The sequence below is a fragment of the Alosa pseudoharengus genome, unplaced genomic scaffold (assembly GCF_046254945.1).
Source record: "Alosa pseudoharengus isolate Yale_2024_CS ecotype anadromous, Long Island Sound unplaced genomic scaffold, YU_APseudo_1.1 YU_APseudo_1.1_scf_8, whole genome shotgun sequence".
NCBI classification, from domain to species: domain Eukaryota; kingdom Metazoa; phylum Chordata; class Actinopteri; order Clupeiformes; family Clupeidae; genus Alosa; species Alosa pseudoharengus.
The window spans coordinates 32056170-32083030 of NW_027468870.1; the positions used below are offsets into that span (position 1 = coordinate 32056170).

General features: G+C 45.6%; 1 protein-coding gene across 6 annotated transcripts; it reads right to left on the bottom strand.

The window, feature by feature from the left end:
• On the bottom strand, positions 1–26444 carry taf1 (TAF1 RNA polymerase II, TATA box binding protein (TBP)-associated factor). Of its 6 annotated transcripts, XM_076275282.1 has the most exons (41): positions 26167–26444; positions 25433–25547; positions 24483–24609; positions 24256–24372; positions 24043–24165; positions 23658–23896; positions 23088–23297; positions 20950–21228; positions 20227–20428; positions 19953–20060; positions 19621–19788; positions 19211–19338; positions 18745–18852; positions 18440–18613; positions 17600–17773; positions 17325–17429; positions 16834–17034; positions 16483–16624; positions 15811–15941; positions 15195–15275; positions 14344–14493; positions 13760–13897; positions 12843–13018; positions 12309–12535; positions 11635–11842; positions 11110–11275; positions 10411–10622; positions 10209–10317; positions 9936–10034; positions 8142–8319; positions 7239–7306; positions 6979–7101; positions 6434–6526; positions 6192–6276; positions 6019–6086; positions 5619–5735; positions 2893–2997; positions 2095–2190; positions 1755–1965; positions 1105–1276; positions 1–649 (listed from the first exon to the last, which is right to left on the bottom strand). In XM_076275282.1, the coding sequence occupies exons 2-41, from the start codon at positions 25544–25546 to the stop codon at positions 424–426; spliced, it is 5958 nt and encodes a 1985-aa protein (XP_076131397.1). In that variant the 5' UTR covers position 25547; positions 26167–26444; the 3' UTR covers positions 1–423. The 6 variants fall into 6 exon arrangements, with proteins under 6 accessions (XP_076131397.1, XP_076131396.1, XP_076131393.1 ...); XM_076275281.1 differs by lacking the exon at positions 2893–2997; XM_076275278.1 differs by lacking the exon at positions 2893–2997 and having other exon boundaries at positions 11104–11275.
• Positions 26445–26861: the final 417 nt, after the last annotated feature.

Genomic DNA, 26861 nt, shown 5'->3' on the forward strand with positions numbered 1-26861 from the left:
TGCGATGTAACAAAAGTAATTTATTCTTATGACAAAATATCAACACTGAAATGCTGCTTATGAACACCTTTCAAAAAAACATTTCTGTTTTAGTTTCCACGTCAAGCGACTGCCCAATGCTATTTAAACAGTTTCGGATAGACTCCATTGACGTCACTGAATGACATTCTGCTAAAATCAAAACATAAATCGCATAATAGTTCCTGTCGACTATTAAAAGGCTCGCAGAGTTGTTTTCTTACAAAAAAAGACACAATATTTACATAATATTATATATATAGCACAACAACTGGAACTAAATCCTCCCATGGAAACAAGACTGGCGGCACAGTCCAAGCACGTTGACGGGGCCAACATGCACTTCCACGTGTGTGAACTGAGTAAAATTGATTGTTGTACTCGAATGCGTCCATGGTCTTTAATCTAGTTGTCTGAGTCCATGTCACTGTCTCCTCCGACGGAGCGGAACTCCTCACTGTCCTCTTCGTCCTCACTGAGCTGGACCTGAGTGAGGACACTTGGCCCTCTCCGGCCGCCGTCTCTCTCGTCCTCCTCTTCCTCCTCTTCGCTAACGCCGTCCTCCTCTCCGTTGCCCAGGCTGGAGTTCTGTCTCTGTCGCTGCGCCTCCATCTCATCATAGCTGCCATAGCTGAGGGGCACAAACACAACCGGCGCCGTGTGAATCACATTGCAGTGAATGAGACTCAATGACACAGTTACACAAATATGAACCAGATTTGATTTGACATCTCACTGTATTTAAGATTGGGTCTGAGATTGCATATGCAGCCTGTAGGGTGTGATTAACCCTGTGAGGATTCCTGTGTGTGTGTGTGTGTGTGTGTGTGTGTGTGTGTGTGTGAGTGTGTGTGTGTGACCTGTGTTGTCTAGGCAAGTGCAGTCCCATACCAGCCTGTGAGCCAGTATATGAGATGGTCATGTTAGCAAAGATGCTAAAGCCCATGGGTGATGGCATCCGTCACGTCTCATAAGGTGAATGGAAGTAAGATCTACTCACTGCACAGCACTATACCAACTGTACCCAGTGTGTATGTGTGTGTGTGTGTGTGTGTGTGTGTGTGTGTGTGTGTGTACACCTCTCACCTGACGTTGCTGTCCTCCATGTGGGTCTCCTCGTCGGGGCCCTCTCCCTCGTAGGACATCATGCTCTCCTCCTGGTCCAGACCCATGCCCATGCGCGCGCTCTCCTGGTGCACCCTGGACGCAGGCGGCGGCTCACGGTCCGAGTCGCTGCCGCTCTCTGACAGATGGATCGCTGAGATTAAAGAGGAGAAAAGAGAGCCAATGGTACACCATCAAATTCCCATTTCACACACACACGTTTTTTTTTTTATTTGTGTTTGTCCCCAAGTTACTATCAGCTCAATGTGGTTTTCTGTGCCCCTGGAAATGCCTTAGACACACATGTTTGTTTAGATCTATAGATAGATAGATAGATACTTTATTCATCCTGAGGGAAATGTATGACATTTTATGCAGTTGAAAGGGTCTCTACAATACACTCACACACACACACACACACACACACACACACACTCGTACACTATACACAGACACATTTGCAGGGCTTAAAGCAAAGAAAATGTCTGTGCCTGAAGTTAACAAGACGTCATATAGGCATATTGCCCATTTTCAATTCTAAAACAGCCCAACCCATGCCTGAATTCAGGCACAGTGCCTGAACACTTTAAGCCCTGCATTCCCTTCCACGCGCAACTCTCTGTCCTACTCACAGGAGAAAGGGTTATCTCCCTCCTCCTCGCTGGCATCGTCCTCTCCGTCGGACATGAGGAGGTCCTGGTAGAGCACGCTGGCCTGCGGCGGTCTGCTGGAGCCTTCATCTTCGTCCTCGTACTCATCCTCGTGGCCTCGGCGGTGCCCCGGCAGCAGCATCTCGTCCTCGTCCTCCTCGTCGTCGTCCAGATCGCCCTCTCCGTCCTCGGCCTGAGAGGGAGCAGGTGGGTTAGACAGAAATACACTTCACACGTACGCACTCACACACACATGTGCGCGCGCGCACACACACACACACACACTGTTGTGGGCAACGGCGCGGGAAAAGTCATGACGTACTGGGGCAGGTGTTTTGGGCTTGCCATCATCCTCTTCCTCAAAGCCTTCTATGTCCACATCAGACTCTTCCTCTCCGAGCCTGCGGCCGTGGCGACCCTGACAAACAGCACAGCTGTGTTACGACAGTGAGACGGACGACCTAACTAACAGACAGGCAGGCAGGCAGGCAGGCAGAGGGGCACTGGACTGGGGTGGACAAATGGCTGATGGAAAATGACAAGCTTAAGGCCAATCTAGGGTCCAGGTGACAAGTGTCGCTCAACAAAATATGACTTAAAAGCGACACAATTTCTGTCTGCTGGGGTGTTGTGTACATCAAAAAAAATTTGAAATGCCACAGAGGTTGCCACACACTCTGATTGGATATCAACTGAAGTTCGAGTTCTATTGTGCGTTGCCGTGGTCACTGTGTATGTCTGTTTACTTTCATTTCACGGTGACATGTAACAATGTCCAAGTTGTTATAGAAACTAGTCGACGATTTATTCAACAATATGTTGCTGGCGCTGGACTATGAAAGCCTACAGCTCTTCGACATCTATCGGCAGCAATGCAGCAATTCGTTTTTTTGTCGAGCGACACTTAGCGCCTGGACTATAAAATTGACTAGTACTGTTATTTTCAGAGAGAACTGATTTTATAGCCTAGAACACGGAGCCTTGAATCCTACAATGAGTTTGGGATGAAGTTATTTAAAAACAGATGGATGGATGGATGGATGGATGGATGGATGGATGGATGGCATGGTGGCTACGGACACAAATGGAGGTGGGGACTGGAGGAGAGATGGAGGTGTACCTGCACCCCTCTTTTCTCTGGCGTGGGGAGAAGCGTAGCCTCGGCTAAGAGGCTAGCGTCACCCTGCAGACTCAGAGAGGTACTGCTGTCAAACAACTCAGCAGGCTGAGGAGGACGAAGAGGAGGAGGAAGAGGAAGAGGAGGAAGGGGAGAGGAGGGAGGGACCACAGGGGATGAAGAGAAGAGGAAAAGAGGGAGGAGGGGAGAAAGAGAAAGAACAATAAGACTGCAGAGAGGAGCTACAACATAGAGGTTTGACACTATAAAAGCAGAGCTTCCACAGAAGAGGACAGGACAGGACAGGACAGAACTGAGGCATCCATCCGATTTCTCTAAGTGGCCCTTTCTCTCAAGACCAACACAGTAGCCCTTTAGTTGGTAGCCCTGAAAACATATCTATGCATTCCAGGAGAGCTTCATGGAGAAGATAATTGACAAGATGTCCTTGACCTGTATGTTACTCTTTGCTCTTGAAAAGCACATGATTTCAGAGAGTAGCTGTTACAAAGAGCTGGCCCATTCAAATGCAATCTGATGCCTTAAAGCTGCAGTTGGTAAGATTTTTTTTGATCATATTCACTGAAACCGACACTATGCTCCTACCGGAGAAAACTCCGGTTCTTTTGGTCCAATCAGAGCAGGGCTGTGTGAGATCCAGTGTTGGGGAAGTTACTTTTAAAAAGTAGTGTTTGCTCATTACTCGTTACTTCTTTACTTAGTTACCCTCTATGGAGAGTAACTTTTTACGTTACTCGTTACTTTTACGTTACTTTTATGTTGCTCGACTTTGGGCAGAACCCAGTATCTGTTCCTAAATGTGTAGGCCTACATAAAGTTCTACTATGGAGAACATAACAGGTATTTCTTTTGTGCTCTTTATTATAAAAAATGCCACAAACAGAGCACATGACAAGAAAACATTGGGCTTATAGGCTTCAACACCACCACAAAAGCTCTATGAAACAATATCAAATAACATAGCCTCGCTACATCTTGGGCATATAGGTGAACACAAAATATATGAGGGCTTATTTTATAGCCTTATACTCTTTCATTAAACAGGCGTTCCTCCGAAATTGGTGCAATGCTAGTGCAAATCGTATCAACAGGCTGGCAGTTGAGTTAACGGCAGTGGACAAAATCAGGGCACAGTGTAGGCTACAACTCACACTTACATTCCTCCCCTTAGTTTCAACGAGTTTGAAGTAATGTGAATACTTCCATCCCTCAGAAGTTAACGTTGGCTGCATCTCGCTTGCTGTGATTGCTCTTCATTGCCACCAGCCTCTGTCACGTACCATGTGGAGCTATGATTGCACTTCATGCTACCAGCCTCTGTCACATAGGCTGCCGCGTGGAGCTCGTGCCTATTGCGCAAGCGTGCAGCTGAGAAAGCAGCGTCACTGTCAAATCTGTCCCTGGGAAAGTAACGTTGCGCCGATATGAAAAAGGAACTACGTTACGTTACCAAATTTTCAGTAGTAGCGCGTTACACTACTTTTTACTCGAAAAAGTAGTTACGTTACTGTAACTCGTTACTTTGTAACGCGTTACACACAACACTGGTGAAATCTGACTGTCAATCACAGTCTGGTGCGCACTGACGAGCACGAACTCGATGAGAGGGTGCTCAGTGGTAGTGGGGGAGGGCCATGAGAGTTGTAAACATTCAACATTTTGGCCAAGTCCCCTTAATCTGTCAGACTTGCCAACTGCAGCTTTAAGTGCAGTGATGGGGATGCCAGTGGGGCTGAAATATCCCCCTTACCAAATATTGTACTCCTGAGTGTAATATTCATCTTTTCCTAGACTGTTCATGTCAGGTCCTCTGTTTACAGAAATTTACTTGTATCCCCTCATGATAACTATGACATTAAGCTGCCAAACAATTGCCAATTCAAAATGGCCTTATGGGATATTGTGTTTTTAAGTGTGAAAAAACTGAAACTGTAAAACAATGGCAAACTCATTGTTCTAATCTAATCCAAAGCCAAAATACAGATATGAAATACTGTGCAGAGGAATCACAGGCAGAAGAAAGAACAAAAGACAGCAGTTTAAAGTGAAAGGGTTAAAGTTCAAAGTTCAGGGTTACAGACAGCTGGAAGCTACGAGACACAAGGGCCCTTTCCGAAACTAGCTACTTCACCCTCTCTCTAGACACTTACACTTTGTTTGCACACTCACACGGAGGGTCCGCCATATTAGGGGCCCATCCGAAACCAATAACTGTTAAGTGGTAGTGTGTTATAAACCCTCCACCGCCTAGTGAAAACCGATGGTCACTTGTCGAGGGGGTGTGTAAATTAATGCAAAACACATCATGGAGGACGTTTCAAAATGTTGGTTCCGTGTGAGTAGGCCACGCCTCTAAACAAATCCATGGTTATGTGATAACCAGCTTTCGCTAGGGAAAGTGAAGTTCGTCCCAAAGCTGTGTGCGGTATTACAACCCTACAACTCGCAATCAAGGGAACTTAATTTAGCTGCGAGGGTGCTTCCCACCCCAGTTCACTCGGTAATTGAGGAGTGGGTAGGGATTAATTTCGGAAAGGGCCAAGGGGTGTAGAAAAAGCCGTATAGGTCGTAAGGGGGTGGAAGGAGGGTTGATCTACACGCTTGCTAGTCAGCTGGGCGAGTCTTGAGAGAGCAGAGGGCTAAAGATGGCTTCTCTGCTGGAGCTTACGTGTGTGAGTGATTGTGTGTGTGTGTGTGTGTCTCTCTACCTGTGGTGTGTATGGTCCTGGGGTCATGGGGTCCAAACACTCCAGATCGGCAGCGTCCAGGGCGGCCTCCTTAGCGGTGGAGATGTCCTTCTCCAACTGGGTGAGATGCTCATCATACTAAACATAAACACACACGTTAAATGATTTCTGACACACAGCAGTCAAAGACACCAACATATACGCGCGCGCGCGCGCGCACACACACACACACACACACACACACACACACACACACACACACACACACACACACACACACACACACACACACACACACACACACACACACACACACACACACACACACACACACACACACACACACACACACACACACACACACACACACACACACACACACACACACACACACACACACTCTGAGAGACTGTTCCCTCACCTCTGCCAGGGTCTGCTTGCAGACATTGACAATCTCAAGAGCAGTCTTGGTGTATGGGCTGTCGGGGCCTGAGAAATAACGACATAAACAGAGGGGCTCAAACAAACCCCTTCACAACAGACCAATACAATGGGTCAGCGCATGTGACCGGCAGATTCCTTCATAGGCCTCACCATTGTACTTGACACTGTTTGCGTGGACCAGGCTGACGTCAGAGAGGAAGACGTCCCGGTTTTGGTATTTATGCTTGGAAATGTTCTGAAACACACACACACACCCAGCACACACACAATTACGCACAGACAAGACTGTAAGAGTAAATCCCAAGTCCAACACAATGCCACATGTAGAAACTTCCATGGAGAATAAGATAAGCAGTCAAACAATTAGCGAAAACAAGCAGAACTCCCCTCACCTTCCGAATGTTTTCCAGATCCATAGGGCTGACTATAACTTTATAGTAATCAGGAACAAACTTCTTATTAACAGGGTGTTGAAATGGCCAAGACTGGAAAAATACATAGAGACAAAACATGTTGACATTGGCAGAAAGGCTACTTACACTGGTGTAAATGTTTCAAATGAAAGACAGGGACAAAAAATAGGGACTACTATGACGATTCTGAATCGTTCATCTTTCACCAAGGTTCTCCTAACTTCTGAAAATGCTTGGCAACTATTCACAACAGTAAGTTGCAATGTTGTCAATGACTATGAATCTTATCACACATTTGATACGAGTTATGACATGGGTGTTTAAAAATAACCAAGAGTGACGTCCGGAGAAAGCAATGGAAATGATGACTGAAAGCTTTTAAATGGGTGTGGATGAAAACAGAACATTTGATCACTAGCTCATAAAAAAAACACACAAAACAAACCAAAACAAATGTACAAGCAGTGGCCTTTCCTACCAATACTGGACAACAATGTTAACTCTTGGGCAGAATGGAGACTCACGTCAGGCACGTTCATCATCTTCTGTGTGACGATGTTGTCGAGGATGAAGGAGAACGCCACTTGATCGTCATCATCCAGCAGTGGATTGATAGCCTTCTCCAGTCGCACCAGACGATCCTCTTTCTACAGAGGGGGGGGGGGGGGGGGTGTGTGTGGCATAAACAAAAACAAACAAATAAAATCAAGTAAATAAAGTTGGGTCTAAACATGAGAAGCAGAGCCAGAGAGGGAAAGGGAAGATGAGAACAGTCCAACTTTACCTCTTTAATCTTCTCTTCACACAGGTCCAACATGGACTGAGCCACCTGGGTGAGAGGGTGCTTGACTCCTGAGGACAGATACAAACGGCACAACCAGAATTAGACACTGAAAACAAACACACTGGCCCAGGCAGAAACAGGCTGTTTACAACCCACTGTGGGAAATCCCCTATCTGTAGCACGAGGAATTGAACACCATTCCTTGTGTATATCTTGAGAGAAAGTGGAATAGAACATTATGTCCAATATTCCAATATGTGGTTTAATGTTCTGCATTATGTCCAATATTCCAATATGTGGTTTAATGTTCTGCATTATGTCCAATATTCCAATATGTGGTTTAATGTTCTGCATTTCTCATTAGTGGGTCACTTTGATACTAAAAGTATGATTCTATGTAATGACTGTATGATATCTGTACTGTCCCTGTGTATATCTGGGTGTTGACTGTGTTTAGAGATAAGCAGGAATATTATGACTTTGCAGTGTTTCACTGTTCTGCATGGCTGCGTCAGTAGCTATCTGCTCCGGATTGTCAGGTTGCCACTAATCAGAGTCTGATTCAGTGTAGTCCACGTGAGATGGGATGACCAATGCCATCTCCCGTCAGCCTGGAAGGATACTTAAACCCTAACTATTTCCTTGTCTAGTTAGAGCAGCTGATGGATCTTTAGGTGAAGTCATGCTGTCTCTCCCTTGATGCGCATCATTGTAAATAAACTCTGTTCCTGATTTTTCATACTATTGGTCTGACTGGGTCTCTATTAAATCTATGGTATCAAAATTACCATCAATCTGAAAATACATTCCTCAATTTACAGTTCCTTAAATACAACAAATGTGTGTGTGTGTGTGTGTGTGTGTGTGTGTGTGTGTGTGTGTGTGTTGGGAGTCCATCTGTACCGTTGTAGGTGGAGCTGTTCTTGACGATGAGCTCCACGCTCTCTCGGAACTCCTCCCGTGAGGGGTACATGCGCTTGCGGACGTTCTCCCGCAGCGTCTGCAGGTCCATGGGCCTCGTGATGATCTTGTAGTAATCCTTCACCAGCTTGGCATTCACCGGAGTGTGGAACGGGTATGTCTGTCAAGAGAAACAAAAGCCTGCTTATCCGGTGTTTACACAGTGTGTGGAGTGTGTACGCAGACTGTTATGTGTTTGTGTTTTCATGTACACACCAATGTGCCATAAATCAAACACTCACACAGCTGAAGGCTGCCATTATTTACTCAGCCCGCCTTCATGGACAGACTTGGAGACAGCAACACTAAGCTGGTAACCGCTAAGGTGAGTAGGGTTGGGCACCGAAACATGGTTCTAATATGGCACCGGTGCCAACACAAACGGTAGTAACTGCATCGAATAACAATGTGGATTTCGGTGCCTCATTTCGGTGCTTAAATAGCGTTTTTTTTTTAAATGTATATGAGGCATCACTGCATGTCATGCGCCATCTCTAACGTCTTGCTCTGATAGCAACACATCCAGATACAGTTACCTAACATATGATAAACACTGGATGTATAAACCAGGGGGGTGCACCACATAGGCGAGTGGACAGTGTTTGACAGCTTGCGTGAGCCCAAGTAGCCTAGCTTACTTTAAAGCGATATCGCTAGCTTGTGTCAAAATCTAGCAGTGGGCCTAACTACACACAAGCAAAAGGCTATGAAACAACATCAACAGTAGGCTAGCCTATACGTTACACAATATCCTTGCTAATGCGCTAACTGACATTTGAAATGTTATCAGCAAAGTTGTAAGGGGAAAACTTTATTTCACGGTGTGAATGGCATGATATTAATCTTTCATGTGCATGAGGCCCATAGCATCACAATGAATATGAATATCATGGTTAAAGTTAGCTGGCAAAAACATAAATATGTAGGTACATACCTGATGTCACTGAGCTGTCAAGAGGCTACAAGAGGCTACAAAACCATCTCCGTCCGTTATCGCTAATTAAACTCAGCTGACTGGTGTTAGTGCATAGCCATAGTTGCTATTAAAATACCTACTAGGCTAGCGCTGGGAATGTAAACACTTCAACACCGACATGTAGCCTAACATGTTCAAAACTACTGCGTGTTATGGGTTAAGACATTTCTTGAAGCATTTGGGAACACTGAATTAACTGGAAAGTAGAGTCCCTGTTAGATTAGCTTGCTTGCAAATGCCATTGTCCATGACCTGGCAGTTTAATGGCAAGCGGTTTTAACATACCTTATGGCAAACCGCCTACACTGGGTAAACTTGAAAACAGAGCTTACCATTGTGCGTGCATGCATGGCAAGCTGTTTTAACATTTAAATGTATTATTCGTAGGAGCAATGAGATATTGATAGTAAATTGAATATAACAGTTCAATTTCATGTTCAAATTTGTCTTATCAATAAATCAATTCATGCTTTAGACCATTTTAATGTAAAACATTTTAAAAACAAAGTACCGGTTCAGGCACCGTTTCGGCACCGGCACCGTTTTAAAAGTATCGATTTAGCACCGGTATCGGATAAAACCCAAACGATACCCAACCCTAAAGGTGAGTAAGGCAAGTTTTGTGATGGCCGGATTTTTGCTCTTCACTAAAGTGCTTCTCATCCCGTACCCTGCCTTCCCATAATCTGAAACTTGAATGACCCACAAGCACATCATCGAGCTCCACTACAACAGAGCCGGACGAGAGGTGTTGGCCTTACGTTGGGCAGATCCCTTATGTCGTTGATGATGCCCTCCAGGACTGATGACAGCGTGACCATGGGGTCGGTGCGGCGCCGATGGATGGACTTGTGTGGCCGCTGGCAGAGGGGAAGAAAATGGGGTGTTAAAGACTCAATGAACTTCTGATTCTGCTCTGAAAGACAACATGCTAATGTGAAGAATGGAGCTCCAGCAAACAAAAGGGATTTTCTCTCACTTTCTCTCTCTCTCCACACACGGACGCACGCACACGCCCACACCCACACACTTACATTGAGATAATCGCAGTGGACAGTAGTCCCCACGCGCCTCTTCTTCTTGGGTGGAAGTTGCTGCTTGGGGAACTTCAGCACCAGAGACTTCCTGCGGACCTCATCAGCGCTGTGGACCAGAGGACAACAATCATGACTCAGGCCTCAAACAGACTGGAGTGGTCAGTCATTCATGTTTACACAGATGGTTAGCTTACAATACCTCTCAATGAGTTGTTTTCCCAGGACTATTTTGGTGCCCTCCACTTTAATGAGCTCCTCGTTGTCGTTGTGGATGACCGTCTTTTCCAGCTCCTCCTCCTGCTCCTCCGTCATGGCGACGGGGTTGGACGGCGGAGCGTTGGTCTGGTAGTAGAGCGGGCAGAACTTATTGGTCCTCATGTGGCCAATGGCACCGCAAGCGCCACACTTCAGCTGGAGGGACAGAGAAGAAAGGTCAAAAGGTCACGAGCAGCCAATCACATTGGCTCATTCAGGCTGCCGCTTTATCATGTCAGGGGCAGCCTGCATTTTCAGGTATAATAATAGGCAGGGCACTCATTAAAAACAATCCTGGAGGATTGGAACTGTGTTGAAGCCCAACTAAAAGGGGCAATATGGTATGAACAGAACAGCTAGACAGCATGATGCTGTGCAGTGAGTAAACCACACTGTCCGACAGATTAAAAAGTCATACTAGCGACAGATGCTAACACCCATGGGTTTTAACCAACTTGGTAGCACACCTGCCTCTCCTGCTGGCACTGGGGTTCAAGTTAAGACCAGTGGGGGACGTAACAGTCCACACAATGCAAGTTACTTTCAGATCATGTTGATCCAAATACTATATGTGAGTGGCTCCGTAAAAGCCAATAAGCCATTGTGTGTGTATAGGGACTGAAACAAATACACTCACGGTTACCTTGAGGTCGGGCCTCTCCTTGACCTTCTTGGCCTTCTTCTCCGGCGGGCCCTTGAACTTGTCCTTCTCCTGGTTGCGCTTGAGGCGTCTCAGCTGCTCCTGGATGCGTCTCCTCTCCTTCCGCATCTCCTCGCGGTGCTGCTCGTCGAACAGCGCAAACTTACGACTGCAAACACACAGACATACACACACACAGCCATAAGCAGTCAGGGGAGAGAGAGGCTCACCGGCAACTTCACAGTGGTGTAATTCATTTGAATTCAGCTCAATTTTATTGATTTCTACAGTGCCATTAACAATAGACGCCGATTCAAAGGTCCCAATGTCCCAATGGCAAGAGCAAACACAAGATAACGTGTTTGTTCACTTTTAACCGGAAGAAACCTTAAGCGGAACCCCAGCTCAAAAAGAGGGGCCCCATTTGCTAGTAGAGAGATAGAAAGGGAGGGAGGGAGAGAATGAGACAAGAGAATCAAGGCCATGCCCTAATAAAATGGGCCACAATGAGAAAAAGACTTCACTCACATGAACTCCTCGTCCTTCGTGGTGCGAATACGCGTGTACGCATCGATGACGGCGGGCTTGCGCACGGTCTCGCAGCGGACATACTCCTTGCCGTCCTCGTCGCGGAATGTGCGGTAGATCTTCAAACGCCGGCCAGTGGCCGAGGAGTTCAGGCTGGTCACTGAGGATGTGTCGTCATCCTTGTGAGAGCCAGTGGACACAGCGCTGGCTGCAATACGGAGAGTATGGAAGTGGTTAAAAACAATGAACCTAGAAAACCAAACTGCAAAATGCTCACATAGGCCAAAGGGCCTCATGAAAACACACAGATGCACACACACCCTTTCTCCAACACCACCAACATACACAAACACACATTCTGTGTCTAACACAGGTCCCTTATCACTCTTTTTTTCACTCCACCAATAAATATACATGCACATGCACACATATATACATGCACACACACACGTGCAAACACACACACACGCGCAAACACACACACACGCGCACGCGCACACACACACACGCGCACACACACACACACACACACATGCACACATATATACATGCACACACACGCGTGCAAACACACACACGCGCTAACACACACACACACGCACACGCACACGCACATACACACACACGCACACACACACACGCGCACACATACACAGAGTGGCTGTGTTTCTTACACAGGCCCTTGCGGCGTCCCTTGCTCTTGTCCTTGTCCCCGTCCTCCCCCATCAGCATGCGCTGCAGCTCCTTGCGCTCCTGCTCCTCCCGCTCGCGGCTCAGCTGCGAGCTCGTCTTCTTGTTCTGCAGCATGCTCTCGATGTTCTTGCCCATCTCCTCGAAGTCGCTGTCCTCCGCCGAGCTGCTGTCTGTGTCCGTCGATAACACCTCCGTCGACTCCAGAACCCTGAGGAACAAGGCCGAATAGAAATCCCAGTCCACTCATTAATGAAACAAATCACATTTAGTTCTTTTGTACTGTCAATACTGACATTGCAATTATTTAAACACAATTTTGGTTTTGCAATGTCACGCTGAACTAAAAAATGCATGCATTTACTGAACTAAAAAATAGTTGTCTTTTTAACAGTGAATTTCCAAAACACCATTGCAAAATGGAATGAAAATGTAACATTGGAATGTAAAAAATGCTTAATTGCACAGCCCTAACTGATGTGGGTCCTACAGTAGAGTGTGCTGCCTGTGTCTCTCACTTGTTCTGCAGGTCGAAGATCCTCTGGCACTCCTCTTTGTAGCGCTCCTGGTGCTCGGCCACAGAGAAGCGAGAGCCGCGGGCAAACTTGCTCATGGGCCCCTCGCCCGAGCGCGCCTGCTCCGTGGACATGGTCCTCACCACGTCGATGACCTCCCAACGGGACAGCTTCTTAATCTGTTGTTGAGTACGGTCACAAATATACATGGCTCCAACAATCCGGGTACTTTCCGCTTTTTTGACACATCCGGGCATTTTTAGGTGAAACTACCCGGAAATATTTGAATGGGGGTCTATGAGAATTTCAGTGCATTACATTTTTGAACTTTACCCAAGTGTTATATATAGCTATTTATACCGATCTAATGCTATGGCCAGCCAGCAGACGAGTTATACAAACTCTCTTCCAAGTCCTGACCGGTGTCGCTATTTTATAGCGCATTTAACATGCAGAGTGCAACCACGATAACACAGCAGCTTTTAGGCATGGTGCCTGCTCATTGAAGTAGCCTACTGTTCTGTCAAAAGTAACAGCAAAGTGCCTACTTCCTTCACCTAAAAAAGGGCGTGGACGTTCTGGGACTCATTAGCATATCGCTGGTGACGAGACGTTGGAGCCATGAATGTGATTAGAATGTTCGCGAACTGAGAGTTCCGCATTATGATGCCACAATTACCCTCAGAGATTTTCCCCATAGACTGTATAAAGAACACTGAAACTATAGATTGTTTGTGTAGAATTCTAGAAGGAAAATAATTCACTTCTCAACAGGTTTCTGCCAACACACCAAACACAGCCAGGGCCACAGTGGTCAAGAGATGCGCTGGGAGCCTGTTTTAGCGCGAGTTTTTTTCTTTTTTTTTCTTAGCGCTGTTTTTATTTCTGGGAAGTCTGTGCGTGTGATGATGAGAACATACCTCTTCCTCTGGAACGCCAAACTTGCGGAGCAGCTGTTTGGCATTCTTGAGGGACAGGCGTCGGAGATCGGCGTCTGTGCCGGTCACAGTCTTCTTTACGGGCTGAAGCTCGCGGTCGTCCTGGGTGGAGGACATCAGCTGTCAGAGATTATGGGAAAGATTCTGTGTAAGGTCTGTTCAGGAAACACACTTCATGAACCGCCAGAGGAAAGCTTTAAATCCTCAATATGCAGTTTATATCACAGGGAATCACACCAAGTTATTTTGAAATTTTAAGTATATTTCTTTGTTTTTTTGCCCTTATTCAGATAGGGCAATGAAGCGTGACAGAAAGCGAGTGGGAAAGAGAGATGGGGTGGGATCGGGATATGACCGCGGGTCAGATTCCAACCTGGGTCCCCGTGGTCCCCCAAACCCATACGTGGTATGGACGCCGCAGCTGCTCCCCCCAACAATGCGTTCTGCCCATTTTAATTATTCTTTCATCAACTTTTTGGTTTGGATTTTTGAAAAAATTTTTTAATTTACTATTAGTTCACTTTCAACACAGCACATAACAGACAGCAGGGCAGAGAGAGGCAAACCTTCTGCTGGGTGGGTTTGTTGGGGATTTTGACGTAGGAGAAGCCCTCTCCACAGCCCGTGGGGTCAGCCACCCCGGCCACCTCCAGCAGGCACTTCCCCTTCATGGCGGCGATGAAAGCGCGTGTGGTGTTCCAGGGGGCGGTCCGCACCTACAGAGAGACACAACAGGGCTTTGGGTTACGTACCTACAGGGCTTTGCGCTAAAAACAAAGGGTTTCATTGTAACTATAAATCACCATGTTTATGATTTGTAACTTTTAATAGAATTAAATGACATGAAAATATTACACATGGTTCATCTCTGAAGACTCAGACCCTACTCAGTGTTTCCCATAGTTTGACTTATTTGTGGCGGCCCACCACAATATCAACATTGACCCCCACACAATGATTTTCCAGGTTGTACCAAATTGTGCTTAAATCTGGTTAGCATCATAACCACGCTTTGCTAATTTGTTAAAAACTGTTGCATTGAAGTTAATTCTGCAAACCTACCACCACAAATAGAATTCAATTCTGTGGGAAACACTGTAACTGATATGTGATGACTCAAGATTTGCAGAAAATGTTGATGTGCAACATTGTAATTACCCTCAAAAGCTGTCACAACTGATTTTTTTTAAAGTCATATCACCACTCATCTCTGTAACTGAATAACTGTAATTTGTGTATGTCATGACATATATGTTACTGTTCTTTTCTATTTCTCTTTTATCACTCATCAAGACAGGTAGTCATATTCATCAAGTCATCAATCACTGACAATAATACCTTACTAACAGGTAGCTAATTCTACAGGTCTAATGCGGTAATATATCAGTTAAATATGACTTAAGCCTCTAGGACTTACTTCATCATCAATCTTCATTTGGAAGTCTTCTTCATTCTCCTCCTCAGGGGCGAAGAAGGATTTCTCTCCATAGCCCGCATCCTGTGGGGCACATGGACAATTTCTAGTTGTGTGACATTTTTCAAATGTATGCCCAGAGATAGAAATTGTGCTTGTGCACATGGTGTGTGTGTGTGAGAGAGTATGTGTGACACTGTATGTGATTTATGAATGTAATAAGTGGAAGTGTGTGTGTGTGTGTGTGTAGGCATGGAGAGAGATAGAGAAAGAAAGAAAGAAAGAAAGAAAGAAAGAGAGAAAGAAAGAAAGAGAGAGTTTAAATATGTTGTATGTGAGTGCTGCATATGTTGCTGTGTGATTGTGGCATGTGTAAGTGTGTGTAAATATGGTTTGTGAATATGTTGTGTATATTGTGTAAATATGGCATATGTGTGTGTGGTATGTGTTAGTAATATGTGTGTGTGTGTGTGTGTGTGTGTGTGTGTGTGTGTGTGTGTGTGTGTGTGTGTGTGTGTGTGTGTGTGTATGGTATACAGCATGTATGGTATCTGAATATGGTATATCTGTCTACTGTAATGTATACTGTATGACAGTGTGTGTGTGTGTGTATATTGACCTTGAGTCTCTGCTCTGCTACCAGCATGCTGTAGTAGGCGCAGCACTGCTCTGGGGACACCATGGCCCTGATCTCCTCCTCCGTGGGCAACCGGAAGTCAGGCTTCACCACCCACCAGTTGGAGTCCATCCCTGCCAGAGGCCAAGACAGTGATACAACCAGGAAGAAAACAGGACAAGGCTGTGTGCATACTCCAACGGGCACAGAACAAGGGAAACCATGGCATCCTGTTTATTTTGGAGGGCTATTTCTTTCTCTCACTCTTTTTTTTTTCTCTAGAAGGTTCTGAAGAGATCAGTCTCTTCCTCCAGGCTACGTGTCCCTAGCCACAGCCTACACACACACACACACACACACACACCACCTCCTTCCTGAGCCAGTCAGTGTGACCGGCCAGCAACATGGCTAGTCTCCAGTCTGTGGGACTTCACCCTTCACTACATCCTCTTCCTCCTCCTCTCCCTCTCTTTCTCTCTCTCTTACCTTCCCTGCCTGAGCCTCTCTCTCTCTCCTGACACCTGGCTGGCAAAGACAAAGCAGCAGACATTTCACCAACATGTCACTTCACTGAATGATTAAAGAGAGCAGCTTGTTTTGAGTGTGAGTGTGAGTGTGAGTGTGAGTGTGTGTGTGTGTGTGTGTGTGTGTGTGTGTGTGCGTGTGTGTGTGTACCTGTGCGTTTGAAGTCAGCACAGAGTTTGAGGCGTTTGCGAATGCTGCTCTCGGAGTGCGAGGGGAAAGCCTTCTTGATGTCCTCCATACGGATACGCCGTGGACGGTCCTTACTCTTCCAGAACAATCTGTAAATGAACACCTGAAAACACACCGCAAGCACAGAACACACAAGTTACAATGTGCAAGCACAAAACAACATCATAAATAGAAAAGAATTTTAGAAAACTACGGTGAACCTCCCACGCACAAGGAAGCTTGCGTGTGTGTGTGTGTGTGTGTGTGTGTGTGTGTGTGTGTGTGAGTGAGGGAGAGAGAGTGAGTGTGAGTGAAAGTGTGTGTGTGTCTTACTTGCAGGAAGTCCCTGATGTGTGTGTTTGCTCGTTTGGAGTTGGGGCCGGGCACTTCGTAGAGAGGGCACTCCTGTCCCACCACAAACATGTCCACCAGCTCTCTGATGTAGTATCCCTGCCGCGTCCGGATGATGAGGAAGTCTGTCTCTGGCATCTTATGAAGGTAGATGGGAGCTCGGAACAAATTGTTCTCAAATGCCTGGAAGGTAAACACGTACACACAACATCCGGCAAATAGTTAGCTAGATACCTATTGCATTGTCTCAGTATGTATGTGAACGAGTGAGTGAGTGAGAGAAAGAGAGAAGAGGCAGAGTAAAATTTGGGAAAGGATGAGGGTGAGACGAAGAGAGACAAAGGCAGAGATATAAACAGACAGACTGTGTGTATGTGTGTGTGTGTGAGTGTCTGTGGGTGAGAGAGAGAGAGAGCAAGAGAAAGGGAGAAAGGGAGGGAGAGAGAGGGAGGGAAGGGGAAAGAGAGATGTACCTGTAGAAGCTGACCAGGGTGTAGCGAACCCAGGAATGGTGATGTGTGGCAGTACACAGTCTCTCCATACTTAGAGTCTGGAGCGCCCGGATCCTTACCTGGTTTCTGTAGGTTAGGAAAACACACACACATCATTTCAATAAGTCAAAGTGCCCTCAGACTGCTACATTTAACTATTTAAATTCCATTTCAGTTTATTTAGAACCTCATGGAAATTAAGATTCAACTTCAGAGGATCATGTCCTTCTCTGTATGGCGTGACTGAACACACTTACTCTCTTGTAGTAGTTCTTGATCTTGGTTGCCATGCCGACTTGCATGATGAGGGGCGGGTACTCCTCGCTGTACTCTGCCAGGATGAGATCTCCGTCCTTGCCCGTGAGGTCCTGCGCCGTGCGCATGAAGAACATGTCTCCTCCACCCGAGGCCTGTCTCTCCTGCTCCCGCATCTAGGACGCACAGGAACACATCCACCATGTTAGCGTCTCAAAGGCTTCTCATACACACAAGCCACCCACAAACAGGGTTCTCACTCCAAGTCAAATGTAAAATTCCATGACTTTTCCCTGACAAAAAATGGAATTTCTACGACATATAATGAATGGTACAATATACTGATCAAAGATTTCAGAGCAGCCCTGTAGCGTTCAACAACCTTGACTTTTGGAAGATGAATAAATGGGCATTGAAAAAACAAAGTTGGACTAACTACAACCACTCAAGGCAGCAGTGAAGCTAATAACCAGATAAAAAATTCTGTGTGGAAATATATTTGTATTAATGTATTTTGGCAAGTACATTTTAAACTTTGCCCCAAGTTTGATACAATTTCTTGACTTTCCATGTCTGGAATAGAGTTTATCAAAATTCCATGATATTCCAGAAATTCAATGACCCGTGGGAACCCTGCACACATATGTAAACCATTGTTGCATGCTGCAAGCCACTGGAAATAATGGGATTCAGAATGCAGCAGTGCTGTGGTGGCGTTGTACCTGAAGGCCTCATAAGCCCTCTCACACAACTTGGCACATACACTGGTCCGAGCTTACTAAACTCTCGTGCACACACACACACACCCCCACACACACACACCCACACCCCCACACACACACCTTGGCCTTCTTCTTGATGTGCTTGAGCAGCGGCTGGGACGGGTGCGGGCCGGGCTGAGACAGCGCTCCAAACGAGTACTTCTTGAGCGAGGGCCGGTGGAACATGCGCAGCTTCATGGGACCCATGTGCGTGGGGAAGAACGGCTGCCTCAGCTCCACCGCAGGGATGGAGTGCTACAGGGAGGGAGGGAGGGAGAGAGAGAGAGAGAGAGAGAGAGAGAGAGATACCTTGAGTATCCACTTCAAAAGATTCAGTGTATTTTTTTCTATTCCATAAAAGCTTTTCATAAAGTTGTAGTGCTAACCTGGATGATGTTGCCTCCGAAGGTGCCCCTGAGCCCCTGCTGTTTGGGGTAGTAGAACTCATCATTGGACAGGTTCCAGGGATCCTTCACCTCCGGTTGAGACATGTTCTGAATAAGGGAGAGAGAGGGGGAAAAAGCAAGGAGTGAAAAATAATTCTTAGACAAATCTGTTCCAGATGTACAGTACAGTCTGCACTCTGTTTACATCCTCATCTACAATGCAGAGAGTAGAGAACACATTTTCTGCAGAGATGGTCGAAGTGTGGCTCCCAGTATACAAAACATAATATATGGGAGACATAATTCAATGAATAAATAAACAATGTATTGCAGAATCTAAATGTTGTCGTAAAATGTGAAGAATCGCAATAATATGATATTGTGGCCCAATAATGATAGCATCATTATATGACCTCCTGCCCGTACTACAATCTGATCCATGATGCCCTCTTAGCCAATCACAGACCTGCTGTGGCTCCTCCTTGATGACGCCGGTCTTCCCCAGCAGGATGCGGCTCTTCTTCAGGGCCGTCTCTTTCTTGTTCTCCTTTGAGGGCGAGTGGGATGTCCTTTCCTCCTTCTCATCTGGGATTTCTGAAAAAAAAAAAAAAAAAAATACAAAAAAACAACATGAATAAACCAACAAAGACTACAGCCTATAAAGAGAAAAATATTCAGGAAAAGGCACACTCATCTATTATAATTTATTCATTTACATCTACACCGTCTGGCACAAGGGGCTTCCCGGATAACTCTTTCATATAATATGATACTAAATAGATAGATAGATACTTTATTGATCCCCAATGGGAAATTCAAGAATACTAATACTACCGTAATGTTCTTATGTTCGATTGCTTCGAGATGCTACTGTACCTAGGATGATGTTCTCATCGTTTGGGTCCAGAGTGAGCACGGGGGGACACAGCATGTGGTCCATGTTCTGGTCATCCCATATGATGTTGTCCTCCCAGCGTCCATACACCAGCTCCTCATTATCGATGGGGAAGATGGAGAACCACGGCGCATCATCCTCATGGGACACTGGCACGAGACAAAACAGGGCAGCCATTACTCAGTTATCAGAACAACAGAGAACTCTAGAATAGAAACTTCTCATGTTGAAATACTGGTAATATAGTACTATAATAAAGCTGTTTACATTAGGTAGTTATTCTGAAAACTAACCAAAAAGTCACACGCAATACCTTGATGGTCTTGGTTATGTTTGTCTCTCTTGGACCCTGAGATAGAGGGGGCTTTGGGCATGGGAGGTGGGGTTGGCGGAACCAACTGAGAGATGCTTCTTGTAAGACCTGTAATGGCAACACGCGCACGCACGCGCGCACACACACACACACACTTCAGGTCAAAAGAATGGCCAATTGATTTGTGAAGTGTACAGTGGAACTAGCCAGTCCTAGAGCACGGCCACATGGTTTAACATAGAGGATGCTGAACTACAACATGAGAGCACCTCACCTTGCTGGGCATTGTATGCATTAGCATTGCGGGTCATGCTGGAGGGCAGCCACCCTGCCAGGCTCGCTCGCTGGGTCTTAGTGCCCTTGTGCTTCACATCCTCCCCGTTCCAGATGATGTCATCCTCCCACTGCAGCTGAGTGACCATGAGGAAGAGCTCGTCTTCCAAATTTTGCCTCTCCTGCTCCTCCTCATTCAGCTCCTGTCAACAGCAGAAACACACATGGTTATTCGGTGATCCACATCGACACACTCAGTGCTTATAGCATCATATTGCCACATATTTCTATCTATGCATATTGACTCAACAAATGTGTCACAGATGTTTTCAAATCGGTATTGTTCTGCAAAAATAAAAGGATATTTGAGAACCCTTGAACTAGATCTCAGGTCTCATCTCTAAATGGTCTGCAAGTCCATTTCAAATTGCTGATTTGAGATACATCTTTAGAAAATATACAAATAAGGCACCTCTGACAAAAATGTATCAAATTAAAAGAATAATTTTGCTACTGTGCCACATACAGGGAGATATAGAGGGAGAGGCAAGATAACAACATGGGTGTGTCAGCAAGAGAGACAAAAGGATAACTGAGGATCCCTTCACATCTGTATTTTATATCATGATGCATGTTAGGCAAACTGACAAAAAGGCAGCTCCAAAAGACGTCTCCAAACATTCATCAGTTAAGTTAGATTTATCACACTAAGAGGGTTTCAGACCTCATTCTGTGACTCAGGTGTGGTAGCAAGTGCAGGTGGAGGTGGAGGAGGAGGTGGAGGTGCAGGAGCAGGTGTGGGCTGCGCCTCCTCTGGTCCCTCCTCTTTGAGCTTGAAGCCATAATGGAAGCCGCTGCCATCCTCCGGCACCCCCAGCATGTCGTACCAGAGCTGCGCTGGACCGTACCGCCACTCGGCCACCTTCGGCCGCGACTCGGTCACCTTATCGCCCTCGCCGGACGTCTGCGAGAACTTGGACTCCACTGGAGCCATCATTGTGATCTGGAGCGCAGGCAAACAAAAAGAGATGAAGAAGGAAAATCAGACAGAATATCAGGAAGCTTATATATGTCAAACAATTGTTTGACTCCAGTATAAAGACACATATATCAATGAATGGGTACTGCCAGTGTAACGGTAACCAGCTGGTACGATATCTGATGTAGCAACAGAAATTTGTCTAGAGATTGTTTGAATGAAGTCTCAGTCAGCCAGGAGTAGAGTCAGAATTTAGAGACTCAGGAGTAGAGTCATTTGCATGGTGTATTTTTCAGTTAGCCTATTAGCTGGTTCGATTGGCATTGAACTCAATGAACATCAAACCAGCTAATAGACTTAACAAAAAACAAAAAAACACACCATGCCAATCTCTAGGTATGGTGAAGGGTATGTGGTGATGTAGGGATATTTTAATTCCAAAGGCCAAGGTACCTTTATCAGGATGCATAGTATCCTGGATCCATAAAATAAGTGGCCTTTCAAAATAAAAAAATCTGCCTGCCTCTATAGGAATTTAACATAGGGGTCGAATACTTATTACCCCTGTATTTTAAAGCAACACCAAAGAGTTTTTTGTACCTTAAAATATTGTTTACAAAATCGTTTCAGTGGTTCATTAACTCGTAACAGGGTGAACGGCACTTCTGCATTCTATTCGCGACCCTCTTATCGGCTATAACCGCACTATGCAAGTTTGCCAGATCGGGTAGCGGATCTGTAGTTCGATGGAATGAGACATAAGAAACTACAAATTTGACTTGCTTCTGATGTCGCAATACATGATACTTTCATAAAATCATGCAACCTACTCTACCTTGTCTGTATACCTTGTTATTTCCAAAGCCAGTGCTGGATAAACAAATAGCGTGCGTGCGACAGGAAAAGTGCTTTGGTGTTGCTTTAAGGAAGAACATTTATTTATTTCCAATACATTCTTCATTCACTAAAATTGGTGTTCGGGTTGGATTTTTAATCATTTTTTTAATTAAGGCATTAAGATCAATTTCTAACAGATTATTTTATATTCCTCTTTTTAGTCAACTTTAGCATGGGTTCAAATACTTATTCTCCCCACTGTATCTATAAGGTTGTATCCCATAACGACCGACATCTATGGAATCCAGTCAAGATTGACCCCAAGACAGTAAATAAGGTCTTGGGCGCCAGCCCGTCGAAGCAGGGCCTACACAGACTCCTTCGAACACACACACACACACACACACACACACACACACACACACACACACACACACACACACACACACACACACACACACAGCATGTCGCACCCACACACACAGCATGGCTGTGCAAACACCTTGAACATGGCATTCCACAGATGTTACCTCATAAATCTCTCCTTCATTCTGCTTACAGCAGTGTCTCTTTCTTCAACATGTGCACAGACCATACCAAAAGAGTAAACGGTTGAATATAGCACACACATATATGGTGCACCCTTAAGGCCAAAATTTCTTACTACACTGCGCAGTATGTACGTAAAGTGAGTCTTCATCCTGACGCCTTAAAAGGCATGCTAGTAAGAGATGCTAGTAGCAACCATGGGTGCTAGCACGCTCGCCTCCAAATCTGCAGTGCTGTATATTGCGGGTTCGTGTGCAGGGCTGAGCTGCACAACGCAGAAACAATATGGCATCCTTAAAAGTGCATCCAATTGTTCAAGACCACTTGCTAGCTTACAAAACCTCATGCAATTACTCATATATAGGCTCTAGGAAGTGCATGCCTGCATGGTAGCATTCTAGTCTCCAGACTTGGGAGAAATTTGTTCAAATCATGCAAAGCCCCATCAACTGTGCTACTAGCATGTGAGAAAAGAGTCTGCGGCCGTGTGTTCTGACCTCGTCATCGGACAGGCACTGTTCGGGAGGTGGCGGTGGGGCATACTCGTAGTTCCAGCTTGGCTTCTTCTCGCACTCAGGAGCCTCGCCCTCGGGTGGGGGCGTGCCGGGCTGCGGCTCTCGCTGCTTCCTCTTCCTCTTCCTGCGGGCGCTACGCCACACGGAGGTGGTGTTCTTGCCTGGGCCAAAGAGCCGCAAGAACCTCAGCACCTGTGACAGGGCCAAGAACAAAGGAATCATATACAAGAGGAAAAAAAGAGTTTGGTGTCCATGGTGATGACCTTGTATTTTTGGGCATTATTGTCCAGGGGAGGGCAGTGGAATCTCATTAGTGTCAATAACATTTGATTGCATCCAAATACTACTACAAAACTAGATAATCTACCAGTTAGAAAGCTCTTATTCCCTTAGGTTAATTGCTGAGACACCAGACATGAAAACTAATGACTGTGTATATTTACATTTGTGTTTACTGTACACATACTTGGCCAATAAAGCATGATTCTGACTCTGATTCTAATGTTAACATCACAATATAACCGCCCTAAGACTACAACCCTGTGGGCTGACCTTTCCAGGTCTGAACACTGGGAAGAGCTCTGTGACACCGGGCAGGGCCTTGGCCGCATCCTTCTGCATGATGCCGGCCAGGGGCAGTGAGAGAATAGCAGGGCCGCCCCCTCCGGGGCCCTGCGAGGGCCGGTCAGCCTCCGACTCAGAGTCCGACGAGCTGCTGAAGTCCACCTTCTCCACAGCGGAGGATGGAGCGATGATGGAGGGGAGGATGATGCCGTCCCCTTCATCCCCAACTACTGAGAGGAAGAAAAAAAGATGTGGAGAGGGATGGGAAAGAAGGAGGGAAACAAGTCAATGGAAGAAAACACAGGAGCACAAACTAAATTGCGGAACAAATCAAACACCCATCCTGTTCCCTAAGCATTTTTATTCCTGTTACCACTGGTGGTTTGGCTTGGAAGCTCATCTTTCTTCCCTGGCGTAGGTAGGCTTGGTGGTGGAGGAGGAGGCATCAACTTGGCGTCAATGTCTTCACAGTCTGCATCGTAGTCATCCTCATCATCTGAGAGCAGGAGGAGGTACAGGCATCAATGCAGGCACGTGGCAGTGGATTCAGCATGTAAGCGGGATGCGTTATGAGTAAGTGACGTACCATTTGCCCTGCCAGGATGTAGGCTTCCCATGGCTTGTCTGTATTTCCTTGTTTCATCCTCCGCGACTTCACTGATGTCAGAGTAGTCCACCGCATCTTCTGTGCTTTTCACCCAACCTGCAGAAATGACCAGAGAGGCAGACCGACAGACATCACTGTTAATTCTGTTCTCTGTGCTCTGTTCTTCAGAGGCTGGGATGTGGACGCAGCTCTTCTCTTCCCCTCACCTTCAGAGTCGGTTCCTGCCTGTTCTTGCTCATCATCGCGGTCTTCGTCCTCCTCACTGGCAGTGATCTCTGTGATGAGCGAGCCCAGACCCAGTGATCCCAACCCTGCCAAGTGCTTCTTGGACTCCTGAGTAACATCAACAAAATCAGATCAATATTAACTGATAGATACTTACAGGTGTAGGAACAAAAATTTGTCTAGAGATTGTTTGAGAAAGTCAGCCAGGAGTAGAGTCAGAAATCTCAGAGAGCTTTATTCACGAATATCCGGAGACCTACGTCGTGTTGCCAACAGACGCAGTCTGCTGTTTCAAACAAGCAAACACAATTTATACCCCCCTGACATGACATCTCCATTAATGGTACGCAAACCTGTTTAAGACTTAGTTAGCCAAGAGTTAACCATATCTATAAGGTTGTATCCCATAACGACCGACATCTATGGAATCCAGTCAAGATTGACCCCAAGACAGTAAATAAGGTCTTGGGCGCCAGCCCGCCGGAGCATGGCCTACACAGACTCCTTCGAAGACACACACACACACACACACACACACACACACACACACACACACACACACACACACACACACACACACACACACACACACACACACACAACATATCGCACCCACACACACAGCATGGCTGCGCAAACACCTTGAACATGGCATTCCACAGATGTTACCTCATAAATCTCTCCTTCATTCTGCTTACAGCAGTGTCTCTTTCTTCAACATGTGCACAGACCATACCAAAAGAGTTAATGGTTGAATATAGCACACACATATATGGTGAACACCCTTAAGGCCAAAATTTCTTAATACACAGGTAATTATGCTTTACAAAGCAATGTCAGTGTGAAAAATATGTATCGTCTCATCCCCTGCCCACACCCCTTCTATACAACATACATCCTCTGTCTCTTGTTCATATTATCGTGAAGTTACCGTGTCGAGCACGCTGTCACCCTCCAGCTGTCCATCCTCGTTGATGTTGCCGAACAGAAAGCCCGTGAGAGAGAATGGGCGACCATGCTCCTCGTCACTGTCCGAATCCGACATTCTGAACGAAAGTTTAAGGGCTAATCAACACATAGATACTGACATATTTCTCATAAATACATAGCAGACATGAGAGATGTTTAGCTTTAAACCAATACGTCCATCATGTAAACAAATGCGGTTATCTTGACCCAATTTTGGGTACAACATATATCCTAAATAATGCAGCTTGATGACAGGAAAATTGCAAATAAAACAAAACGTGCACTGGAATACTTACTTTGACACTAGAACACATTCATAATGTTAGTGGATGAACGACATCTAGCTCACGTTAGCTAAACATAACAGCTAACGTTAGCTGTCGACCAAAGCATGATGTAAACAAAACTTCATGAGATAGATTATAAAGAATATTTCACTCTACCAACCGAGGGCAATGACAGACTAACCTAGAAGCTATACAATAAATATTCATCATACTCGCAGGAGAGAAAAACAAATGCCTGCTGTCCTGTTCTGCGCACAAAACTTGTAGGATACAGCATTGTACTACATTTGGTTAACGTGCAATGGCATGATTTATCCTTGCTTTCTGTTCATGCTGGTCATTTCAAACTAGAGAGAAATCCTTAATTGTTTCATAAAATGTACACAAAAGTAAAAGAGATGACTCTTACATGTTTACTTGTTTCCTCGAGGAGAGCAGTACGGCCTGGAAATCCGCGGGTTAACGTTAGCTAGCCTAGCTAGCTAGTTGTCGTTGCATTGGATCTTTTAGTTGGACGACTAGTTTGCAACCACCACCCCTAAAATTATTATTGCATCCTTTTTATATGATCAATAACGTTATGGGTGACTACGCCATGTCATTTTGTACTTAGAGATCCCAGTCTGAATCGCTTCTGAGTCTGGTTTTACCATAGGGGTTTGGGTTTTACGATTTTACGATGGCTTCCAAGCACATCCGTCGCTTGTGTGACGTAAAATGGCACATACTGCAGCATGGACAACAGCGCTTTTGCAGCGAGGTGGTGTAATTTGTATCATACTGTATGCCCATAGATATATACACTGTATGCCTTTATTGTCATTTAATGATAGGAATTACAATAGTTAAAAATAAATATACATTCCACCAATACATTTTCTTGATTAGTAAACATAGGCCTACCTACAGACATACAAAGCCAGACTTGAAAAAGTTGCTAGAGGAGGCCTGTGGTGATGAAAAAAGAAAAAGAAGAGGGAGAACAAAAGGAGAAACCAAACCAATGGTACAGTAAATCAATGACAAACGGGTTTGCCTTATAGTCACTTTTCATTTCAAAGACTAATGCCCGATTTTGTCAGCTGAGAAGAGCAGCAGTAGCCT